General features: G+C 40.6%; 1 protein-coding gene across 4 annotated transcripts in view; it reads left to right on the forward strand.

The window, feature by feature from the left end:
- The first annotated feature begins 2,250 nt into the window (after window positions 1-2,250).
- Window positions 2,251-19,691, forward strand: part of Postn (periostin) — a 30,226-nt gene continuing 12,785 nt past the window's right edge. For 3 of the 4 annotated variants that reach the window (XM_060378308.1, XM_021647808.2, XM_021647809.2), the window contains exons 1-16: window positions 2,277-2,451; window positions 3,851-3,949; window positions 7,310-7,374; window positions 8,870-9,027; window positions 10,366-10,530; window positions 11,419-11,565; window positions 12,077-12,218; window positions 13,466-13,678; window positions 14,176-14,310; window positions 15,113-15,261; window positions 16,443-16,579; window positions 17,765-17,895; window positions 18,348-18,478; window positions 18,569-18,671; window positions 18,759-18,826; window positions 19,134-19,179. In XM_060378308.1, the coding sequence (XP_060234291.1) occupies window positions 2,324-2,451; window positions 3,851-3,949; window positions 7,310-7,374; window positions 8,870-9,027; window positions 10,366-10,530; window positions 11,419-11,565; window positions 12,077-12,218; window positions 13,466-13,678; window positions 14,176-14,310; window positions 15,113-15,261; window positions 16,443-16,579; window positions 17,765-17,895; window positions 18,348-18,478; window positions 18,569-18,671; window positions 18,759-18,826; window positions 19,134-19,179 (2,017 nt within the window). In that variant the 5' untranslated portion in view covers window positions 2,277-2,323. Of the gene's footprint in view, window positions 2,452-3,850; window positions 3,950-7,309; window positions 7,375-8,869; window positions 9,028-10,365; window positions 10,531-11,418; window positions 11,566-12,076; window positions 12,219-13,465; window positions 13,679-14,175; window positions 14,311-15,112; window positions 15,262-16,442; window positions 16,580-17,764; window positions 17,896-18,347; window positions 18,479-18,568; window positions 18,672-18,758; window positions 18,827-19,133; window positions 19,180-19,691 lie in introns of all 4 variants that reach the window. The other variant, XM_060378307.1, reaches the window with a different exon arrangement.

Here is a 19,691-nt window from a genome sequence, read left to right on the forward strand (position 1 = left end):
CAGATAACAGAGAACTGCCTATAAATCAGCATCCCAGGGCTACAGACAAACGGCCCTGTCTCTTGGACACACTACCTCTCTTCAGTTACATAATGAACCACTTCTTTCTCATAAATGACTTACATCTCTGGGTCAGACTTCATTTTCATGATTTCCATCATCTTCGCAACTAGTAGGAAAATTGCAAGGTCCAGTGGGGTCAGGATCGTTTCACAGAGTGGAAGAGAAAGGGCCCTGTGTGGACAGAGTGACTTTGGATGCGAGCCCCAGGGGAGAATATGACCTTCCACTGATTTTTCCAGTAGCTTCCGCAACTTTGCTTCTAGGTTTCAGAGTTGCCTTCCTTCCTTCAAGAATCCTCAAAATGTCAGTCATGGCTCAGCTCCAGTCTTCAGCTTTGGACTTTCTCCCAGCAATTAGCACACAGTGTCACTCTTTGACCTGGCCTCAGTTTCTCAAGTATTCTGATTTCTTCCTTACCTAAATTCTTCACTTAAAAATCTCCACTCTCCTTGTTGTCTGGATTTATGGGTGGTCCCTGTGTCATCTGGATCTCATTTGCAAGACCCTCCCTGATGTCTTACTTACCCTAGTTGGTAAATATTTGTGGAGGGTTGGCATCCGTTGACTTCCATAAGAGTTTGGTAAGTCTCAAACATGATACTCAAAGATTTCAGATTTGTATTATTAGAAACTATAAAAAGGGCTTCAGACTGTCTTTTTTGTTGTTGTTATATGAAGCCCTGTGCAAAACAAAAAGAATGTGTTACTTGTCAGAATATCACAGTAACTTCTTAGATAAACTATATTACCAAAAACGTTCTAACAGCCAGCTGATTGATATTAGGTAAACCTTACACGCATGAGGTAGGGCTGCCTATCTAAGGGTGACAAGAAGCTGTTTACAAAACAAATCAATAAAAAAGGGCAGATGGAGTTAGAATACTTTCGTTAAGATAAATATAAATAAGAGATTTAATGTTATTTATCACACAAATGGCCTGTGAGGAACATGGTTTATGTTCCATGATACATTCTCTCCCAGCTCTCCAGAGATCGTTTTTTGTACATTTCCAATCCTTTAATACCAAGATTTCAGAAGTGACAGAGGCCTCTGACTCATGTTCAGACTGTGTGGTTTGATTGTATACTCACTTAATAAGTCAGCTGTTAGTTACAGGATGGGATTATTTTAACAGTGAAAGGCAATCCCCACAGGAAGCTTGCACGGCTCTCCAGATAAGGATTCTCTTCGGCCTAATGTGGACTCCCCTTCAGCTTCTCCAACTGTGGAGCATGAAGAGTCCAGGCATGGTGTCTCTAGTGGAAAAACAATACCGAGAGCCACAACTGAGGCTAACTTCACAGCACAGCACAGAAAAGCACCTCCTTTCTTTAGGACGCTTTAAAATCTGCTCACTCACAGAGATCTGTGGCCATTTCCACTCCCAGCCCAGGGCGCTGTCGAATCTTCATCAGAAAGATTCTCCACATTGGACACGTCCCGTGTGAAGAGGTAAAAACTGTGCCTTCCCTGAGCTAGGGAGGCTGAAGTTCAACACCAAGAAAGTACATTTGTTCTTTTAAAAACCAGAAGCATACTCTTGGCAGCAGCCCTGTTTCTTAATATGCATTTAATTACCACATTACTTCTGGATTAGTAATACTTGTTTCCAGGGCTTATCAGCATATGCAGCCTGTGTGTAATAAAAAGCAATAAAAAGAAAAAAGTTTTATGATATGTATTTCAAAAGTTAGAGAAAACTCTCCCAGAGTAGATCTTTGTTAATTAACCCTCTATACTCATTACGAATGAGAAAGACATAGCCCAAGTTTTATAGGACTGCATTAGCTGTGGAAATCATATTTCACATGTGCTGTAAATCTATCCAGGATTTGTATTGGATCCCCTTTGTGATTTCTCTCCTGGTGAAAAATAACCTCAGTGTTCTGTTGTGGAATGATTAAGTGTGATAAGATCAAACCAGGAAAGTAAGTGAGCTCAGAGACATAGAGAGTGGGAGAGGCAGATGGCAGAGAGTCCTCCAAACTCAGATACAACCGTTTTCATAAGGTTAACCTATAGATTCAAGAGACAGGCGTCCCATGGCTGAAAACAAATAGAAGGAGCTCAGTGTGCTCAGAACCTAGTAGCTTCCATAGGCAGTACCCGGCTGGTGCCTCTGCAAGGCAGCTGGGCTACTCAGGTTGGCGGGGCGCCCCCTCCCACAGCCGGAGCTCCCTCCCACAGCCCAGAGCTATATAAGTTCAGCTCTCCAGAGCAAGGGCCAGTTCTCTTCCTGGACAGAGCTCAGGGCTGAAGATGATTCCTCTCCTGCCCTTATCTACTCTGCTGCTCCTTCTGCTGCTGTGCGACCTTAACCCCGCAAACGCCAACAGTTACTATGACAAGGTCCTGGCTCATAGCCGCATCAGGGGCCGGGATCAGGGGTAAGTCCCTGGCTTGTTTTATTTTATTTTTTACACTTAGCTTGTTCTAGAAATATGTACGCTATTCCTTCACAAATGTACCTCAGGGTAGTTGTAGTTTTACTTATTGCAAGGTAACAGGAAAAGAAAAAACAATGAGTATTCTGTAAACACACATATGTGTATATGTATTTACATATACGTAGATACATAGTTACAATGACATATATGTCTTAAACTCATAAGAATTGCTATCGCCATAACAAGTATTATTACTTTATGTGGGTTATTAATTTCAGTGCAATTAACAAAATACAACAGGGTAATCCTTTCAGTTTACCTGAGTTTTTATTTCCTTCCAAAACTGCAGAATATGGTTTTCAAAATTAAAGCATCTGCTCCCAGATGGGATCATGTCAAAAGCTTTAAGACGCCTCACAGGACATCAGCGCAAATTTCATTTGATTTGTATATGAAAATTAAACTCTGGGCTGTATAACTGCTTCTCTGAATCCTAGAAGTATTTTTATCTTTTAGGATAAATGTAGGATTTTTAAAAGTTATTAGAAACAAGTTGCTAACTGGAGCAAACATCTGCACTTTTTACATGTGGTTCTTGGCATTCCTCCCTAAGCCTTGGGGGGATTTTCTTAAATCTCAGAGCGCTCTTCACTGTGTTGTAAAATTTCCATGCCTTTGAGTGAACCTAAAATTGCAATAGAGGAGGATGGTTTTATTTGTTCTATTTAAAGAAACAAATTTCCTTTGCGTAAAAGCATTGTCTGAAGGCTACTTTTAACACTAATGTACTTTTGTAAGAACACAGGGAACCACATAACAGTGTGTAGTGAGACCTGTGTCCTGTGCAGTCGTTCTCCCATTGTTCAGGCAAATCCTAAAGCTGCCCAGCCTCCATATGCATACATGCTTAGTTTTAAAACAAGGGTTTTCTTTTTTCTCCCACTAATAGCAGTGTGTACATAAAAATCCTAACTCTGCTAACTCCAATTCCTTTTGAGTATTTCTTCCAGGTTAAATCTTATTTTTGAAATACTGGTATTTTAAAAAATAGTTGCAGTCATCTCAATGGTAGTCTCAAGTATACAATATGTCCTTCTTTCTTCTCCACTTCTTTCTTCCCCTTCCTCCTTCCTCTCTTCTTCCCTCCTCCTCTCCTTCCTCTTCTCCTCCATTTCCTCTTCCCTCTTGTATCCCCTCCCTTCCTCCCTCTTCTTCCTATCTCCCTTAGACTTCTGCTTTTCCAGGGACTCAGTAGGACTGGATCAGGAGTTAGGTTTGTACAAACTTAAAATCCCATCTTGAAATGTCATCTGAGCATTTCTCTCAGGCACCTGACCTATAACTGCAAAGAGGCACTCGCCATATAGATTAACTCTTTTCTCTCCCCTCTGCTTTCCAGCCCAAATGTCTGTGCCCTCCAGCAGATCCTGGGCACCAAAAAGAAATACTTCAGCTCCTGTAAGAACTGGTATCAAGGTGCTATCTGCGGGAAGAAAACGTGAGTCTCCCTTTTCTTCATTGACAGTTTGAAGATCCAACAGGATGGCATGCACCTCTCCTGGGGCACATGCCCTAGTCTGAAAGTACTGCCTAAACTCATGTGCTTTTAAAGAAAGGCTTGTACATAGGTAGAGAAGCTCCCTCTCATCACAACTGTTATGAGTGGATTTCTCTCTAAGACCGTAAGCTGGAGATGCCAAAGTAGGCCCATGACAGTGTGAGATGGCCTGAATCTTTGTTGTTTGGTCCTCTTTTGTCTTAACAGAGTCAGTTAAACTCTGTGTTTCATTTGCCCTTCTCACACCTACACATACATACACACACACACACGCACACACACACACACACACACACACACAAGGAGCGGGGGGGCAGGGGGAAAGGGGAGAGAGAAGGAGAAGGAAGGAGAGAGAGGAAGAGTCAAGGTAAACAAATTGATCTGAAATGTAAAATTTTTAAAGTCCAAATCAATGTTTCTCTGGTCATTTATACATTTTTGAAAAATATTCCACTTCATCCCTGGGTTTTCACTGAAGCAATAATGCTTCACTGCACAAGCTGCTCCATCCCCAGGAGACCATGATGGTGATAGCAGAAGCTCATGACTCAGTTGAATATCCCCATAGCTAACAGGATGATTCTTCTATGGCTTTCCTGTATATTCCACAGATCAACCTAAAGCTGAAGAACATTATTGCCTATGTGGTAGACAAGCCTATTGATTGGTTTTACATAACTATTGATAAGAAAATAAAAAGCCCTGGATCTATAAAGGTTAGGAATCACTTGCCCAATTGATCATTTTACAAGAAGGGAGCTATCTTAAAGGTAGGATAGCTTAGTAAATCAGAAAGGGTTTCCATGTCGTCCCTAGTGATGAAAACAATAGAAGGGCCCTCACTGCCAAATTGTGTCCTCTATGGGGTAGTCTTGAGGGCTGAAGAATCTAAAGATATGCTTAGCACACCATGGTCAGCCTCAGGTACCCTCCAAAGACACTGAAGCCAGAGGACTGCCCCAACCCCTAGGATACTTTGAGCTCCAAAGTGATATACCTTCAAACCCTCAAGAATAGACACATGCATGCATACACGCATACATAACTTATTTCTATCCTTGTGCTATTGGGACAAACACTCAATGCAGAACTATTTAACCTTGGGAAGTTCATTGACTTTTCCATGTTGAGTGTTTAAAAGGAAGTGTTTTTTATGTTCTTTCTGGAAGTTAAGGACATCTTATTTCACCAAAGTTGTCACACAGCAAAAGCCAAGATTCTTGTTTTCCATTAAACAAAAGTCCTGTTTGTAGCCAGACTTGTTACCAAAGCTTTAAGACTGTCCCCTTAGCAAAATTTCTTCCAATAGCTTCCACTTCAAAATCACACTTATATTTCTTCACTGAAACAAATGCAAATGCTAATCTCAAATATCCAAAGAAACCAATACTACAGAGAGGGAGGAAGCCTGGCTTGTCCTCAGCTCCCTTCTTCTCAAGTTGCCAGTGTCTTCTGTGTAATGTCATTTTTAGGTTGGCTTCTTTGGGAAGCCAAAGAGCTACTTTGGGAATTTACTAGAAGGAAACAGGCCAGGTCTCAAGAAAAGCATAAGCATCCCTAGGCTTAAGGCTTAAGGTACAGTCTACAATAATGTAGAATCCCTAACATAAAGCAAGCTCCCTGTTGATGCTAGTGACATTTTCAACTGGCTTTCTATGACATTTTTGTTGAAATTCCCATGCATCAAGCTGTGTTGATACATGATTGTTTCTTCTTCTTCTTCTTCTTCTTCTTCTTCTTCTTCTTCTTCTTCTTCTTCTTCTTCTTCTTCTTCTTCTTCTCCTTCTCCTTCTCCTTCTCCTTCTCCTTCTCCTTCTCCCCCGCCTCCTCCTCCTCTTCCTCTTCCTCCACTTCCTCCTCCTTCTCCTTCTCCTTTTTCATTTTCTTCTTGCTTTTCTTCTTGCTTTATTCAACTTCCTAACCATATAGGAAAACAGATTTGTGTGTGACTAATGCTCTCTGGGAACAAGACTAAAATGCTTCTGTTGTATTTGAGACAATCACTCAGATAAACACATTGTCCACTTCTCAGCTGAGATTACAGGGCACCATTCTACAAACTCACCCCTTCTGCTGTGTGACTTTTCTACTTCAGAGCTGACTATCTGATTATATAATTTGTTTGGAATAGCAATTTGTCTCATAATGACACTGTTCTGTTATCATCACTGTTTATCTTTAGATGTTTAACTATAGACATATCTCATTGTTATTGTTTATCAAGCTCATAAATCAAACTCAAGAGGACATTTAATTAATTCCTACATAGTCTATTTATTTCCAGATCTATGTAAGTCTAATTGCCACCAGGGGGCAAATTAAGATTTGTATCAGGGCTACAGGCAGTTTCCTTATCTCAGGTGCAGCCAACTCTTGAAACTGCAGAGAACATTAAAACTTGTATAGCACAGTTAAATTAATAATAACAATAATAACTAATAACTTAATTAATTAATAAGAACTATTGATAATTTAAAGCAAAAGTAACTCTGTGTCTTAGTTAAGAATGCAGCTTACTTGGTTGACTGCTTCCTTTGAGTGCTCAAAGCCCTGGGTTCGATCCCCAACACAACCTAAAACCACAATGATGGTGTTCATCCTAGAGAATCAGGAATTCAGAGTCATCCTCAACTACCTAGGGAGTTCAAGCCAGCCTGCACACATGAGACACTATCTTCTGGGGAGAATAATGAAATGATAAGACTAGAGAGGTAATAAATGAGTAAATTTGATGAAAACATCATATCATGTATATGTATGAAAACATCAAAGAAATATTTATTTTGTATAATTCATGCTAATAGTTTTACATGAGATAGGATTTCATACATTAGAATGAGTTAGTGTATTTCTGTCATTTCAAGGTGGCGTATAGCAATGAGCATTTTCTTGTTCCTTTTAGCTAACAAAGTTATTCTGAAAACTTTTTTTTTTTTGAGATTCACAACTCTTTGTATTTTGATAATACCTCTGCTCTTCTCATGTTCAACTGTTTGGAAGGCTGAATCTCAACATATCAAGTGGCTTGTTTAAGGGCAAGCATCTAGCACACAGTGGACACCCACAGTAAACTCCATTCTTCAGGACCAAGATCCAGGAACCTTTCCCCAGTGCCATGACGGTGCACAGAAAACCTTACAGACTTACACAAGTGTCTGGTATCTGAAGGATGGAAAGCAAAACTGGCTTCTACAATCTTAGAGCATCGTAGGACTAAGTAATCCGTTCTGTTAGGCTTATGTGGCTAACAGGCTTTTGCAGTTCTCTGTTTTAATATTGAGATTCTCCCCCTCTGTGCAGGACTGTGTTATACGAATGTTGTCCTGGCTATATGAGAATGGAAGGAATGAAAGGCTGCCCGGCAGGTAAAAATCTACATTTCTGCACTACATGGGGAGCTATTTCTCTGTGAGGAATTCATTTAGGGAGCTTGTGGAGAAGCCAACAGTATGTGCCCGCATGAGGTTACAGGCGTGTGAATGTGCGTGAGTGTATGGGTGTGTAGAACGCTCTTAAGTCTGACAACTCTTCACATTTTTTTTTTGTGATGAAATCTTAGACCTCTTTCCCCATGCACTGGAAGCTGATGGTACCTGACCTAATGGGACGCCTTGTCGGAGGCAGCTCCCCCTTCAGGGAGGTCCCTGTCTTTGAGCATGGCCTCTACTTAAGGAGGCAGCATCCTTAGCTGACCGTCTCTGAGTTTGTAATGGAAACAAACACTCTGGAATGTGCTGGCCCGTAATTCTGTCAATGAAAGAAGTTGCTTTTCAATCCCTCTGGATATGCGATGCCAATCAGTACCCTTCCCCAGGTCCCAGCTACTCAGCAGAAGGGTCTCCCCCCAGGCACAGGTCTTCCAGCCATAAACTCCAGAGAACTTACTGTCATGGAAACCAACCCATAGACAGTCCCTGGCATAGTATTGTATTCAGAATGACGTGCTAAGTCAGCAACATGCACGGCACTGTTCTGAGCGGCTGAGAGATTGTCAAAAACCTCACTTCTGAGACCCGGTGTTTGGTTAGTGCTGCTGGTGGTGATGGGATGTGACTAACTCATGTCACATCTGTAAACAGATGTGTCATAGGCTTTCTCACATGGAAACTTGCGCTTAGTAAGTGTAGGATGTGTTTCCTTCAATATCAGCATGGGCGTGCCATGAAACCCGGTAAAATTTAACCTTATTCACATTTTTTTTGTAAAATTCATGATTTAGTTTAATAATTGTCTTGGGGAGTTCACTAGAGTAGCCATTTACTTTACAACCATGTCCAAATGACACCAGTTTTCAAATCAACAGGGTCAGAAAAACAAGAAGGCTGCATAGTGCTAGATCTACCTTTTCAGGTTGGCATCAGACATGCCAGAAAAACCTTCTGAAAGTTTTAGATATGTTTCCCTCAAATGGAGAGAACTATGTCCCTATATCCCTTTAGGGAACAAGAACCGTAACAATTATAAATGTAAACACAACAAGCTGCTTACAGATTCAGCCAGCATTGCAGCGCGTGTTATCCTGGCCAGTCTCTGGGAGGGCAAGAAGCAACTTGTCTTTAGCTGAAGTAATCGGATATATTCTCTGGAAATCCTGACTGAACTGTTGTGGCAGGATGTACTAAATGTTACTTCAGTTTGGTATTTTAAAACTCACAAAAGAAGTGCAAAGAAATACTAGTCTGAGTGGTACTTTGTAATGACCCTCAAAATGGAAACATTGGGTAAAGTGGTTAATTTGTGGGATTTTGCTGCTTAAGTTGATTGGTTCAGTATATTGGGGAATAGATGAAGTTTGAATGCTTGTGGAAGCATATCCTAGAAATCAAGTTCTAAGCATCTGCTCGTCTCTGACTATCGCAGTGATGCCCATTGACCATGTTTATGGCACTCTGGGCATTGTGGGAGCCACCACCACTCAGCACTATTCCGACGTCTCCAAGCTGAGAGAAGAGATTGAAGGAAAGGGGTCGTACACATACTTTGCACCGAGTAACGAGGCTTGGGAAAACCTGGATTCGGTAATTTGGCCTTTCCATTATCTGAGACATGTATTGAGTGACACTGCCGTTTTCATTTCAATTGATCAATTTATATATGAGTTGCTGGGGCAGTGGTGTGTGTTCATGCTGTCATAGTGAAACTCCACAGGAGACACTCTTTTAAAAGGGAAGAACAATGGGCTGAAGGAATTACTATTGTTGTTGTTGATATATTCCTCTCCTCTTACCTTCTTGGTTGTAAGAAAATACACATTAAGTTCAGACAACATATATATTAGAAAGGTAAATGAAAGTGCCTAGCTAGATTTAAACATTTATTTTAAGCTGTATTACATAGCTGTATATTATTGTTGATAAACAACATAACTACAGTTGCACTGAAAGAGAAGCTTAATAGTTTATGCTTGTCGATATATGCATAATTACATGCCACACAGATTGCTGTTCCAAGATTTTCAGTACAGGAAATATTTCAATATTTGAACCAAGTGTGATAAACAATATTTGATTTTATGAACAGACTAATTCATGACAGACTAATTCATAAAATATTCCTCAATTTCCAATTGTATATAATTAGTAGAGAAATAAATTCCTAAGTTCTGCTCCTGTGGAGATGAATCGACTCAAGGATGGCTCAAGGCAGCTTCTCAGGCACAGCATCCTGTATCTCTGCTGTGTTAATGCTGAGTCGAGATCACTTGTCTTTCCTATCACACCTGGGCATCCTCACCTTCAGAGTAAAAGTTAGATATTTCCTCCTGGAACTGCACGCTGCCCTTTGCCTGCATCTCGACAACTTTGGCTCTCACGTTAGTGTGCACAGCTATGATCTCTGTGGGTCTTGTACTGATTTCCCTTGGAACCTCAATGATTCTGATCTCCACATTAATATTATTCTTCAACATATGACATGGCTACATAAGTAAAGGACACTGAGAATGTAAGCCATTTCTTAACTCTATAGATAATTGCTTTTCTTCAACCCTTTCCCCCATAGTAGGCAGAATCTATATCACCATTCAGACTTAAACACTGTCAGTGACCCTGGCTCCCCACCTCAGTCTCATAAAAAAAAAAAAAAATCAGTCTCTATCATGTTCAACAGTAAAGAATGCTTGCAGAAGACCCAAGTTTAGTTCCCAGCGCCCACATCAGCAGCTCACAACCACCTGTAACTCCAGCTCCAGACACCTACAGGCACTCCCACACACATGGTGCACACAGACAAGCACACACACATGCATGGGCAAACACACACACAAACACACTCAAGAACAAACTGGGTGCATGAGAGAACTTCCACAGCAAACCACAGCAAACCACAGCAATGAACTTTTCTCTGATTCTGCCCAGGACATTCGCAGGGGCCTGGAGAACAATGTCAATGTTGAGTTGCTGAATGCTTTACACAGCCACATGGTTAACAAGAGAATGCTAACCAAGGACCTGAAACACGGCATGGTTATCCCTTCAATGTACAACAATCTGGGCCTCTTCATTAACCATTATCCCAATGGGGTAAGTTTTATTTGTAAAAGTGTTGTTTCTTTATTTCTTTACTATTTATTTATTAATTTATAAAATTTACATTTTGGGAGTCATGTTTTTGCTCAGGTTTATCTGTTCTCTTGATTGAATGTTTACAGAAATGATGAAATGTTTGTTATAGTATAATGTAAATGCTTGTATTATGATTAAAAAAAAAGAAGAAGAAGAAGAACATGGTCATGTAACATTTCAAGCCAGCTGAGTCCTCCTAAAGACTGAATGATTGGCAGTTAGAGCTAATGAGTATTAAGCTATTTCTTAGAGATGGTGAAAAGTACAACCAAGAGGGAGATGATTGCCCTCTCAGTTACTCTCTGGACACTGTCTGGTTGAGGTTCTTGAGGTTTTATATTAGCTAGACTATGGCAAGTTGCCAGTGGGGCCTCAGGGTTTTCTCTTTTTTTTTTTTTTCAACATTAAAATTTCCCAAGTGGGGAAAAATTCCAGTGGTGAGGCAATGTAATTTATTGTTCAGTAGGACCTCATGAAAATTTTGCAATGGTGATTCTTATTCCTCTACTAGAATTCATTTCAAAGCTAATTAGAATTCTTTACGCAATTCTTTGACCTACATCAGAAATAACTATTGTAACAAGTATTTATATTAAAGAATAAAAATAAAGTCGATAACCCAGGTGAAGGAAATGATTTGTCTTGTATCTCCAGAAATGTTTTTGATGAATTGGGGTTCTAAACAGTTCTGCTTCCTCTTTGACAACATTCCAGCGTTGGTCCCCGGCTCAGGCTCTCAGCATGCAGGCTCCTCACCTCCTTACCAGTACTAAGGGAAATATGGAAATCACTGTTGTCTTAGCAGTCCATGGGTAGGTGTAATTTTTTTATTCCAAACGATTGTAGGTTGTCACTGTGAACTGTGCTCGGGTCATCCATGGGAACCAGATTGCCACAAATGGTGTTGTCCATGTCATTGACCGTGTCCTGACACAGATTGGGACCTCCATCCAAGACTTCATTGAAGCGGAAGATGAGCTTTCATCATTCAGAGTAAGAACCAGGGCAGATTCTACGGAGTCACTGAAAACTTTTCTTCCCTGACAAGATCTGTAGACTACAAAAAAACAAACAAACAAAAAAATGCTATTCAACAAATCTGGCGAACTACAACAATATATCCATGAAATAGCCATTTCCACTTCACAAAGGAAATACCATCCCATATAAAGTAATAATACATGTTTGAACATGAGTGATAAAGAAAGGATTATCATGTTTGTGACTTCAGAATGCTTAGGGTCTTTAAAACATGTCAATTCGGTAACATTTTGGATTTTGCTACAGTCAGATAAACACTGGCAGACTTTCCATTCTAACCAACAGCTTGAGGGATATTTGGAAAGTCTTAGTTGGTTGGCCCCAAAAGCAGTATTTTAGCAATTTAAGAGGAGCAAATGTCCCTGGTGAAGCTCTGAACGTCCTCCTGACACCCTAGGCCAAGTGTGTGACAGGTATCCTCAGGATTTGCCGTGCCGTCCCCTGAAAGTCATTTGTGTTTCAGGCGGCTGCGATCACCTCTGACCTTTTGGAGTCCCTTGGAAGAGATGGTCACTTCACACTCTTTGCTCCCACCAATGAAGCTTTTGAGAAACTCCCACGAGGAGTCCTAGAAAGGATCATGGGGGACAAAGTGGCTTCCGAAGGTAGGACATATCATCCTGCCCCCGAATTCTCCCAGAGACCTAGGATGAAGGCAGTGAAAAAAGACGAGGCATTGCCAATACTGGCAGCTGTGATAGGAAAGACCCAATGCAGTAGGCAATGTGAGGTGCTCTAGAAAACACCATTTAAAAGATTGAAAGAACAGGCAAGTATAGTGCTTAGTTAAAAACAGCTGTGAGGTTTTTGCAGGCATTTGTGTTGTTCCCAAGCAAATAAGTTACAGACATTATGAAAGGTTAATAAGAAGCTAGAAGGGAAGGGACTGCTCAGCAGTTAAGAGGGCTGGCTGCTCCCACAGAGGACCCACAATCGATTCCCAGCACACCACAGGATTCCAGGGAATAGGATTTTTTCTTCTGGCTTCTTCGGCACCAGGCATGCATGTAGTGGCTGAACACACATTCAGGCAAAATAAATACATCTTCTTCAAACTGAAAAGAAAAATTAATCAAGTATGGAAGAGTAATTTCAGGTCTGATTTTAATATGGATTGCATATTACATAATACTTCCAAAAATAAATTTATGCTATAAGTTATAACTGAACTGAGAAAGTTACATGGTTCTCTTTGGCCACTACATATTGATTCACAAGTTTATGTGGGTCCTTTCCAGCCTCCCTTCCAACAGCCAAATGGTCTTTGTCTTGTGCTAACAAATTTTATATACTCAGTCTCCAAACATGTTTATCTAGAGTAAGCTGACAAACTTTGAGGGTGTGAGTCGCAATATAACATGGAGGGTCAGACAAATCCCACAGACGTTCCTCATGAAACTGTCTGCATTTTCTAGAAGTTGTCTGGAGGAAATAGCTTACCTTGCCCTCAGGTTCTAGAACGATATTACAAATCATGAACAGTCTTTTGGAAGCGGTTAATGCAGTATTCTGTCTGTGTGTTTTAGAACAGTCACAGCTAACAAATAATTCATAAACTGTGTAAAACACTTTTTCTCTTTCCATTCTTTTTTGTCTTCCTGGTGCTGCACAAATAATTTGGAAAGCTCATATTCTCTTTCCTTTCTTTCTACCAAGCTAAGCTGTTTCTAGAAGCACTGATTTAAAACACACGCTTTCTATAACAAGTACAGTTAAGATTTTTAATATCTCAGTGCTTACAGCTGTGTCATATTTCCTTGATGAATTTAGTTCCACAATGAAATGCATATGGTCAAATGTTATTTCCCTTGACCTGAAGTTTGATTTTTTTTTCCTTTACTTATTTCCCCAGCTCTCATGAAGTACCATATCCTAAACACTCTCCAGTGCTCTGAGGCCATCACAGGAGGAGCTGTGTTTGAGACCATGGAAGGCAACACAATTGAGATTGGATGTGAGGGGGACAGCATCTCCATTAATGGGATCAAGATGGTGAACAAGAAAGACATTGTGACTAAGAATGGTGTCATCCACCTGATTGACGAAGTCCTCATTCCCGATTCAGGTGAGCAGGGCCCCAACCATCATTTTGCTTATCCTGGAGGTGTTTGGGGATCAAGTCCATAAAGGAAGAGCTACTGAGTAGTCTAAAGAAGCACAAACCCCAACTGGCTGGGTGCTCACCAAGAGCTGACTCTAGAGTCTGTGCAGCCATGGGTGGCCCTTGCAGGGCCTTGGTCCAGCATCTAATATTTGTAAAAGGTTTTTACACTGCTAGTGTGTTTCTTGGCAACAAAGATAGAGAGTGTAGAAAGGCTGAAAGGCAGCTGAAAGAAAACTACACTAGGAAGATAGAAAAATTTCCTCGATGATTATTTGTACTAATCAGGCCCTTCACATGCAAAGTAGAACCTTCATACTAAGGGAAGGGTGGAATCTTTTCCTAGACTGACAAGTAAATAGCTCACAGAAATAGAAAAGAACCAGGCGTTGATATATGAACCCAGGATGGGGACCGTAACAATGACGACATTGTTGAGATGGCGATGGTTTATCTTACAGCCAAACAAGTTATTGAGCTGGCTGGAAAGCAGCAGACCACTTTCACAGACCTGGTAGCCCAGTTAGGCTTGGCGTCTTCTCTGAAGCCTGATGGGGAGTACACCTTGTTGGCACCTGTGAACAATGCATTCTCTGGTACGTGCTGGCTCCTGTTCCCACTCTCTTGATCCCTTCTTCCTTCTCGGTGATTATCCTCAATAAGAAATAATAGTCATGCCCAGTGGCCCACACCTGTAATCCCAGCACTGTGGGAGGTAGAAGCAGGTGGATCTCTGAGAGTTCCAGGCCACCTTGGTCTACAAAGCCAGTCCAGGACAACTAAGGCTATGCAGAGAAACCCTGTCTCAAAAAAAAAAAAAAAACCACAAACAAACAAATAAACAAAAACCAACAACAAAAATGTATTTCACAGAGAAATATATAAATTATGAGAAAAAGTTTAGTGACCAAAAATCAAAATTTTTAATGTTTTCTAAGTACTAAGTTGCAATATATAAAATTATTAATTAGAGAAATTAGAATTTCTAGAAATGCAGTATCTTTCTCAGGATAATAATGTACATGTTCTGGCACTATGTCACATTTGGATTCTGTGTGCTTTGATCCTTGACCAGTAATAAGCATGAACTTACACATGACTCATCAACAGTCACCCATGTGACTATGGAACCTAATTGTCAGATTTTGCCAATCACCATCATGAAAGTAAACCGTTCCTATGTAGATGATGCTATTGTTTGCCCAACAAGAACTTCATGGACATAGCCTGTGGTGATAGGTCAGTTTGTACTGGCAGATAGCCTTGCTGGCCTTGAGCATTTAACTCCTTTATGATGTGAGCGAGGGGTGCATGAAGAGCATTAGAGATTTCCATGTTTCTTCTCGTGCCGTGTTCTCCACACATGATAATGTTCCTCTCTAATGAACTTATTCACAGATGACACTCTAAGCATGGACCAGCGCCTTCTTAAGCTAATTCTGCAAAACCACATATTGAAAGTAAAAGTCGGCCTCAGCGACCTCTACAACGGACAGATCCTGGAGACCATCGGAGGCAAACAACTCCGCGTCTTTGTGTATCGGACGGTAGGTGAAAAAGACCCGGATGTAACGTGCATCTACACTGGCCTGAATGTCACAAAGCACAAGTGGTCTAAGAACTGCCATAGCGAATGTTCCTCAGACTTTTGTAGGTGTGACTGTAAAAATTTAATGTTCATATAATCAGAGATGAGTGCAGTTTAGAAGAAAGGTGCTTGGGAGAATGTGCTGTGAAGGGCAGAAAACTAGCATTTGTTCCAGTTAACAAGTGACTATTAATTCCAGAAGATTCCCCATGACCTCAGTGTTTGCCTTGTAGACTACTTTGTAGTTTCCAGGGCAGATTTTGTGTTGTGTTAAACATGTGGGAGGGGGGGAAGGGGCTTCTGGGGTGCCTTTCCCCTCCCCTTCACTCAGAAATGGAATTTCTTCTGAGTGACTTTCAAGGTGAATTTGTAAAAGCCCATACAGATTTCTGGATCCTATGAAATGAATCTGAAGGGTTACTTCCTGCAGGAAACGTCCTGGAAACACTGGCAATCAGAATTACAGTACAGCCGAAAAGACTTCGTAGGGAGGGTGGGGTCACCTGGAGGTAGGTGGAGCGTCACGTGGGAGCCCTTTACTAAGGCTGCCCGACGGCAAGGCACACGTTTCAAATACCTCGGGCAATTAGCCTAACCTTCAATTATGCATGCACATATATTAAGTTGTGCATGCACACACACTGGATTATGCATATGAACGCGGTAACTTATACACGTACCCACATTAACTGATATCTCTGCATTTATTAAATTATACATGTGCATATATTAAATAAAACATGCATCTATATGTATTTTAAAACTGAATGGAATTAAGGATTAGGCATATAACTGATGGGTCTTACAGTCAAGAAAATGTACTAGATGTGAAGCTTACATGAATCACTGAATTCTGAAATATTTATAGCTAATACTAACAGAAAGAGTAGCTAAACATGGAACAGGTTGAGAGAAAAAAATAAAACAGTGTTAGACTGCAGTCTGCTGACAGGATGCACAGACCTGGCCCAAGGTGGCTTGACCAGTGGCAGGACCGATGGAAAGTGCACGGTCACGTGTACAAGACTTTAAGCACAGGACAGAAGCTGCTTTCTCTAGTCTCACCAGTCGAGTGACCTCTTGGAAGGGCTCATATCAAGCTCACAAAAGGGCATCGCGGGTCTTTCCTCCCACCGCTAGGCTATCTGCATTGAAAACTCCTGCATGGTGAGAGGAAGCAAGCAGGGCAGGAATGGTGCCATTCACATATTCCGCGAGATCATCCAACCCGCCGAGAAATCCCTGCATGAAAAACTGAGGCAAGATAAACGCTTTAGGTAAGTCTAGCACCGGCGCTTGCACCAAAGGATGAGCCCTGGCGCTGCCCGCGAAGCAGCCAGTGTATGGTGTTGCTAACCCCAGGGATACATCAACAACACAACCCTGGCCCAAGGCTCAGGGACCATCATGGAGGAAAGACTGTAAGAGGCAAAGGATGGTTGCTGTGGGGCAGTCCCTCCTGTATACCACAGGCGACCACACTCACAACAACGTGGTCACCTAATTAAGACCTTCACCATAACACCACGTGAGGGAGATTTCACCAGACAGTGTTCCTGGATTGGGAATTACAGGCAAGTACAGCCAATGAGAGAGGAAGAATCCACCTTCTCCAGTGAGGAGCCCTCTAACAGGTTACCTTAACCCCATGCCAGCCCCAGACACACGTTCATATCAGCAACACTAAACGGACTCATCAGGCTTTGTTTATATATACACACGTGTGTGTGTGTGTGTGTGTGTGTGTGTGTGTGTGTGTGTGTGTGTGTAAAGTGATTAAAGAATAGGAAGTCATGAATTTGAAGAGCGAGTGGGTGTGCCAACACAGCAGGAGTTAGAAGGGGGAGATGGAGGTGTGAAAATGATGTAAATACAGTACTTGTGAATGAAATGCTAAAATAAATTGAAAAAATTAAATTGAAAAAATTCACACAAATATTTTTAAATTAACACATGTTTTCAGTGCTATTTGGTCTGTTCCTAGGGTACCATGGTATAATGAAAAAATGAAAAAAAAATGGTGGGAAAAATCCAAAAATGAAAAAAATCCAAATGAAATGAAAATGAAAAAAATCCAAAAATGAAAAAAAAATGGTGGAAAAAAATCCAATAGTCTGATTTACTCCTTGAATTTTTTTCTTATAATTGTTTCTTTAAAAGTGATCCAATAAAAAATACTCTTTAATAAAATATCAAATGAAACAAAAGTTTTGTGTCACATAAAATGTCACTTTGGTACTTTTATAAGAAAAAGGGAGGTGGAGAAATGTATAAATGATATAGTTCAATCATTTTCCCATTATCAAGTTTTCTTAAGAGGGAGATATTGCATTTACATGAAAATGTGTGAGGAGATTTGTCATTGTTTCTATAATACAGGGACCACACCTTGCTCTGTATCTGGTTAAGGGAATGTAAACCTAACTCTTATGTTAAATTAAATGCATATTCTCTGTGCTTAGCATCTTCCTCAGCCTCCTCGAAGCTGCAGATTTGAAAGATCTCTTGACACAGCCTGGGGATTGGACCTTGTTTGCACCAACCAATGATGCCTTCAAGGGGATGACCAATGAAGAAAGGGAGATTCTGATTGGTGAGTGATGGTGAATGGCAGCTATTTACCCATCAAATTAAGAATCTTAAATAGACCTCTAGCTTTTCTGGCCAGATTTCAGAAAAGAAAAGAAAAGTCCCCTCCAGTTCCCTTAACAACCTTTGGTTTCCTCTATCCTATTTGGGATGTGAGAAGAGACATTCATTAATGTTTATTCATAAACTGCTTACTGTCATATTAAAATAGTGAAAGCACACAATTGCACAGTACAAAAGGGAACTGTCATAATTTCAAGACTAATTGGCATAGTTTGAGCTGATTAAAATGAATACTGTTTTGATAAAGCATTGGCATCTATGAGAAAATGTTGGCATTGTAGAAAAAACAGAACAGGAAAAAACTGAGACAATGAAATGTTTTATTCCTTAGTTCTTGTATCAAAATGTCAGAAAAGCAACATATTATTAAATCAACATCTGTCTTTTTTGCAGGAGATAAAAATGCTCTCCAAAACATCATTCTTTATCACCTGACCCCCGGGGTTTATATCGGAAAGGGCTTTGAACCTGGAGTCACTAACATCCTGAAGACCACACAGGGAAGCAAAATCTATCTGAAAGGAGTAAGTTACCAGGAGGAATTTATAAAGCTCTTACAGTCATTACATGGTCTTCATGTAGTTTCTCCTTACCATCACCCTTTATTTTGAAAGGTTAATGAGACGCTTCTGGTGAATGAGTTGAAGTCCAAAGAATCTGACATCATGACCACAAATGGTGTCATTCATGTCGTGGATAAGCTCCTCTATCCAGCAGGTCTGTAAAGACTGAATCACTGATGGACTAAGACTGCGCAGCTTGACCTTGGTTCTTACCATGTCTGTTGAATATTTGTCTCCACAGACATTCCAGTTGGAAATGATCAGCTCTTGGAAATACTGAACAAACTGATAAAATACATCCAAATCAAGGTATAGAATGCTAATGGATTTTATTTCTAGTCTGTTGAGCAGATGTTGTAGGGTTGATATAAAAGACTAGAAATTATTAGTATAACATTACTACAATGTAAAAAATGGAAAAAACATAGCATATGCATATACTTAACAGTGGATTATTTTATAATCTTAAAACTTAGTAAAAACCTGGTTATTTTTATAGCACCTGACCTAACTTCAGGTCCATTGAGTCACCTTAGATGTTTTTAAGTTTAGTTAGAATTAGTGTTCTTGAAGTGGAATACAGGTTGTGTTACTAAACGTAAACATTTATTTTCAGTTTGTTCGCGGCAGCACCTTCAAAGAAATCCCCATGACTGTCTATAGTAAGTATATGAACAGTTTTAGCTGCAAACAGAGATGATATGCAAATCCTTCTCTTTGTGTATACAAAGACTGCTGATAATCTGGTATTTAGAATTCCAAATCCTCTGAAACCCATTGTCTTTCAAAGGGGGCTGGAGATCTGGAAGAAGCCTCACAGGCTTAGTCACACCCTCCAAGTCCATTGAACCACTTCTCTTCTAATTGGAAACAAAAGTGACACCTTATTGGAGAGTAAAAACACACACCAGAATGGGGGAAGGTAAATTAAAAGGGCCTGTCAGGAGACAGATTACATTCCGAGCCATCTGAAAATGGTAAGGAGTGGGCACAAGGAGAGAGCATTGTCACTCATCCTACCCTGGGCCTGAGTTGGACATGGGAAGATGAGCAGAAGAACCCCAATTCTTATGAGATGCTGGTTCAAAACCTACCACATCCAAAAACTGGGCAGAAGAACCCCAAATGTGCTAAGTGAGTGTTTTAACCCCCTACACTACCAGATTATCAAGAT

This window comes from Meriones unguiculatus, chromosome 2, assembly GCF_030254825.1.
Source record: "Meriones unguiculatus strain TT.TT164.6M chromosome 2, Bangor_MerUng_6.1, whole genome shotgun sequence".
NCBI lineage: Eukaryota > Metazoa > Chordata > Mammalia > Rodentia > Muridae > Meriones > Meriones unguiculatus.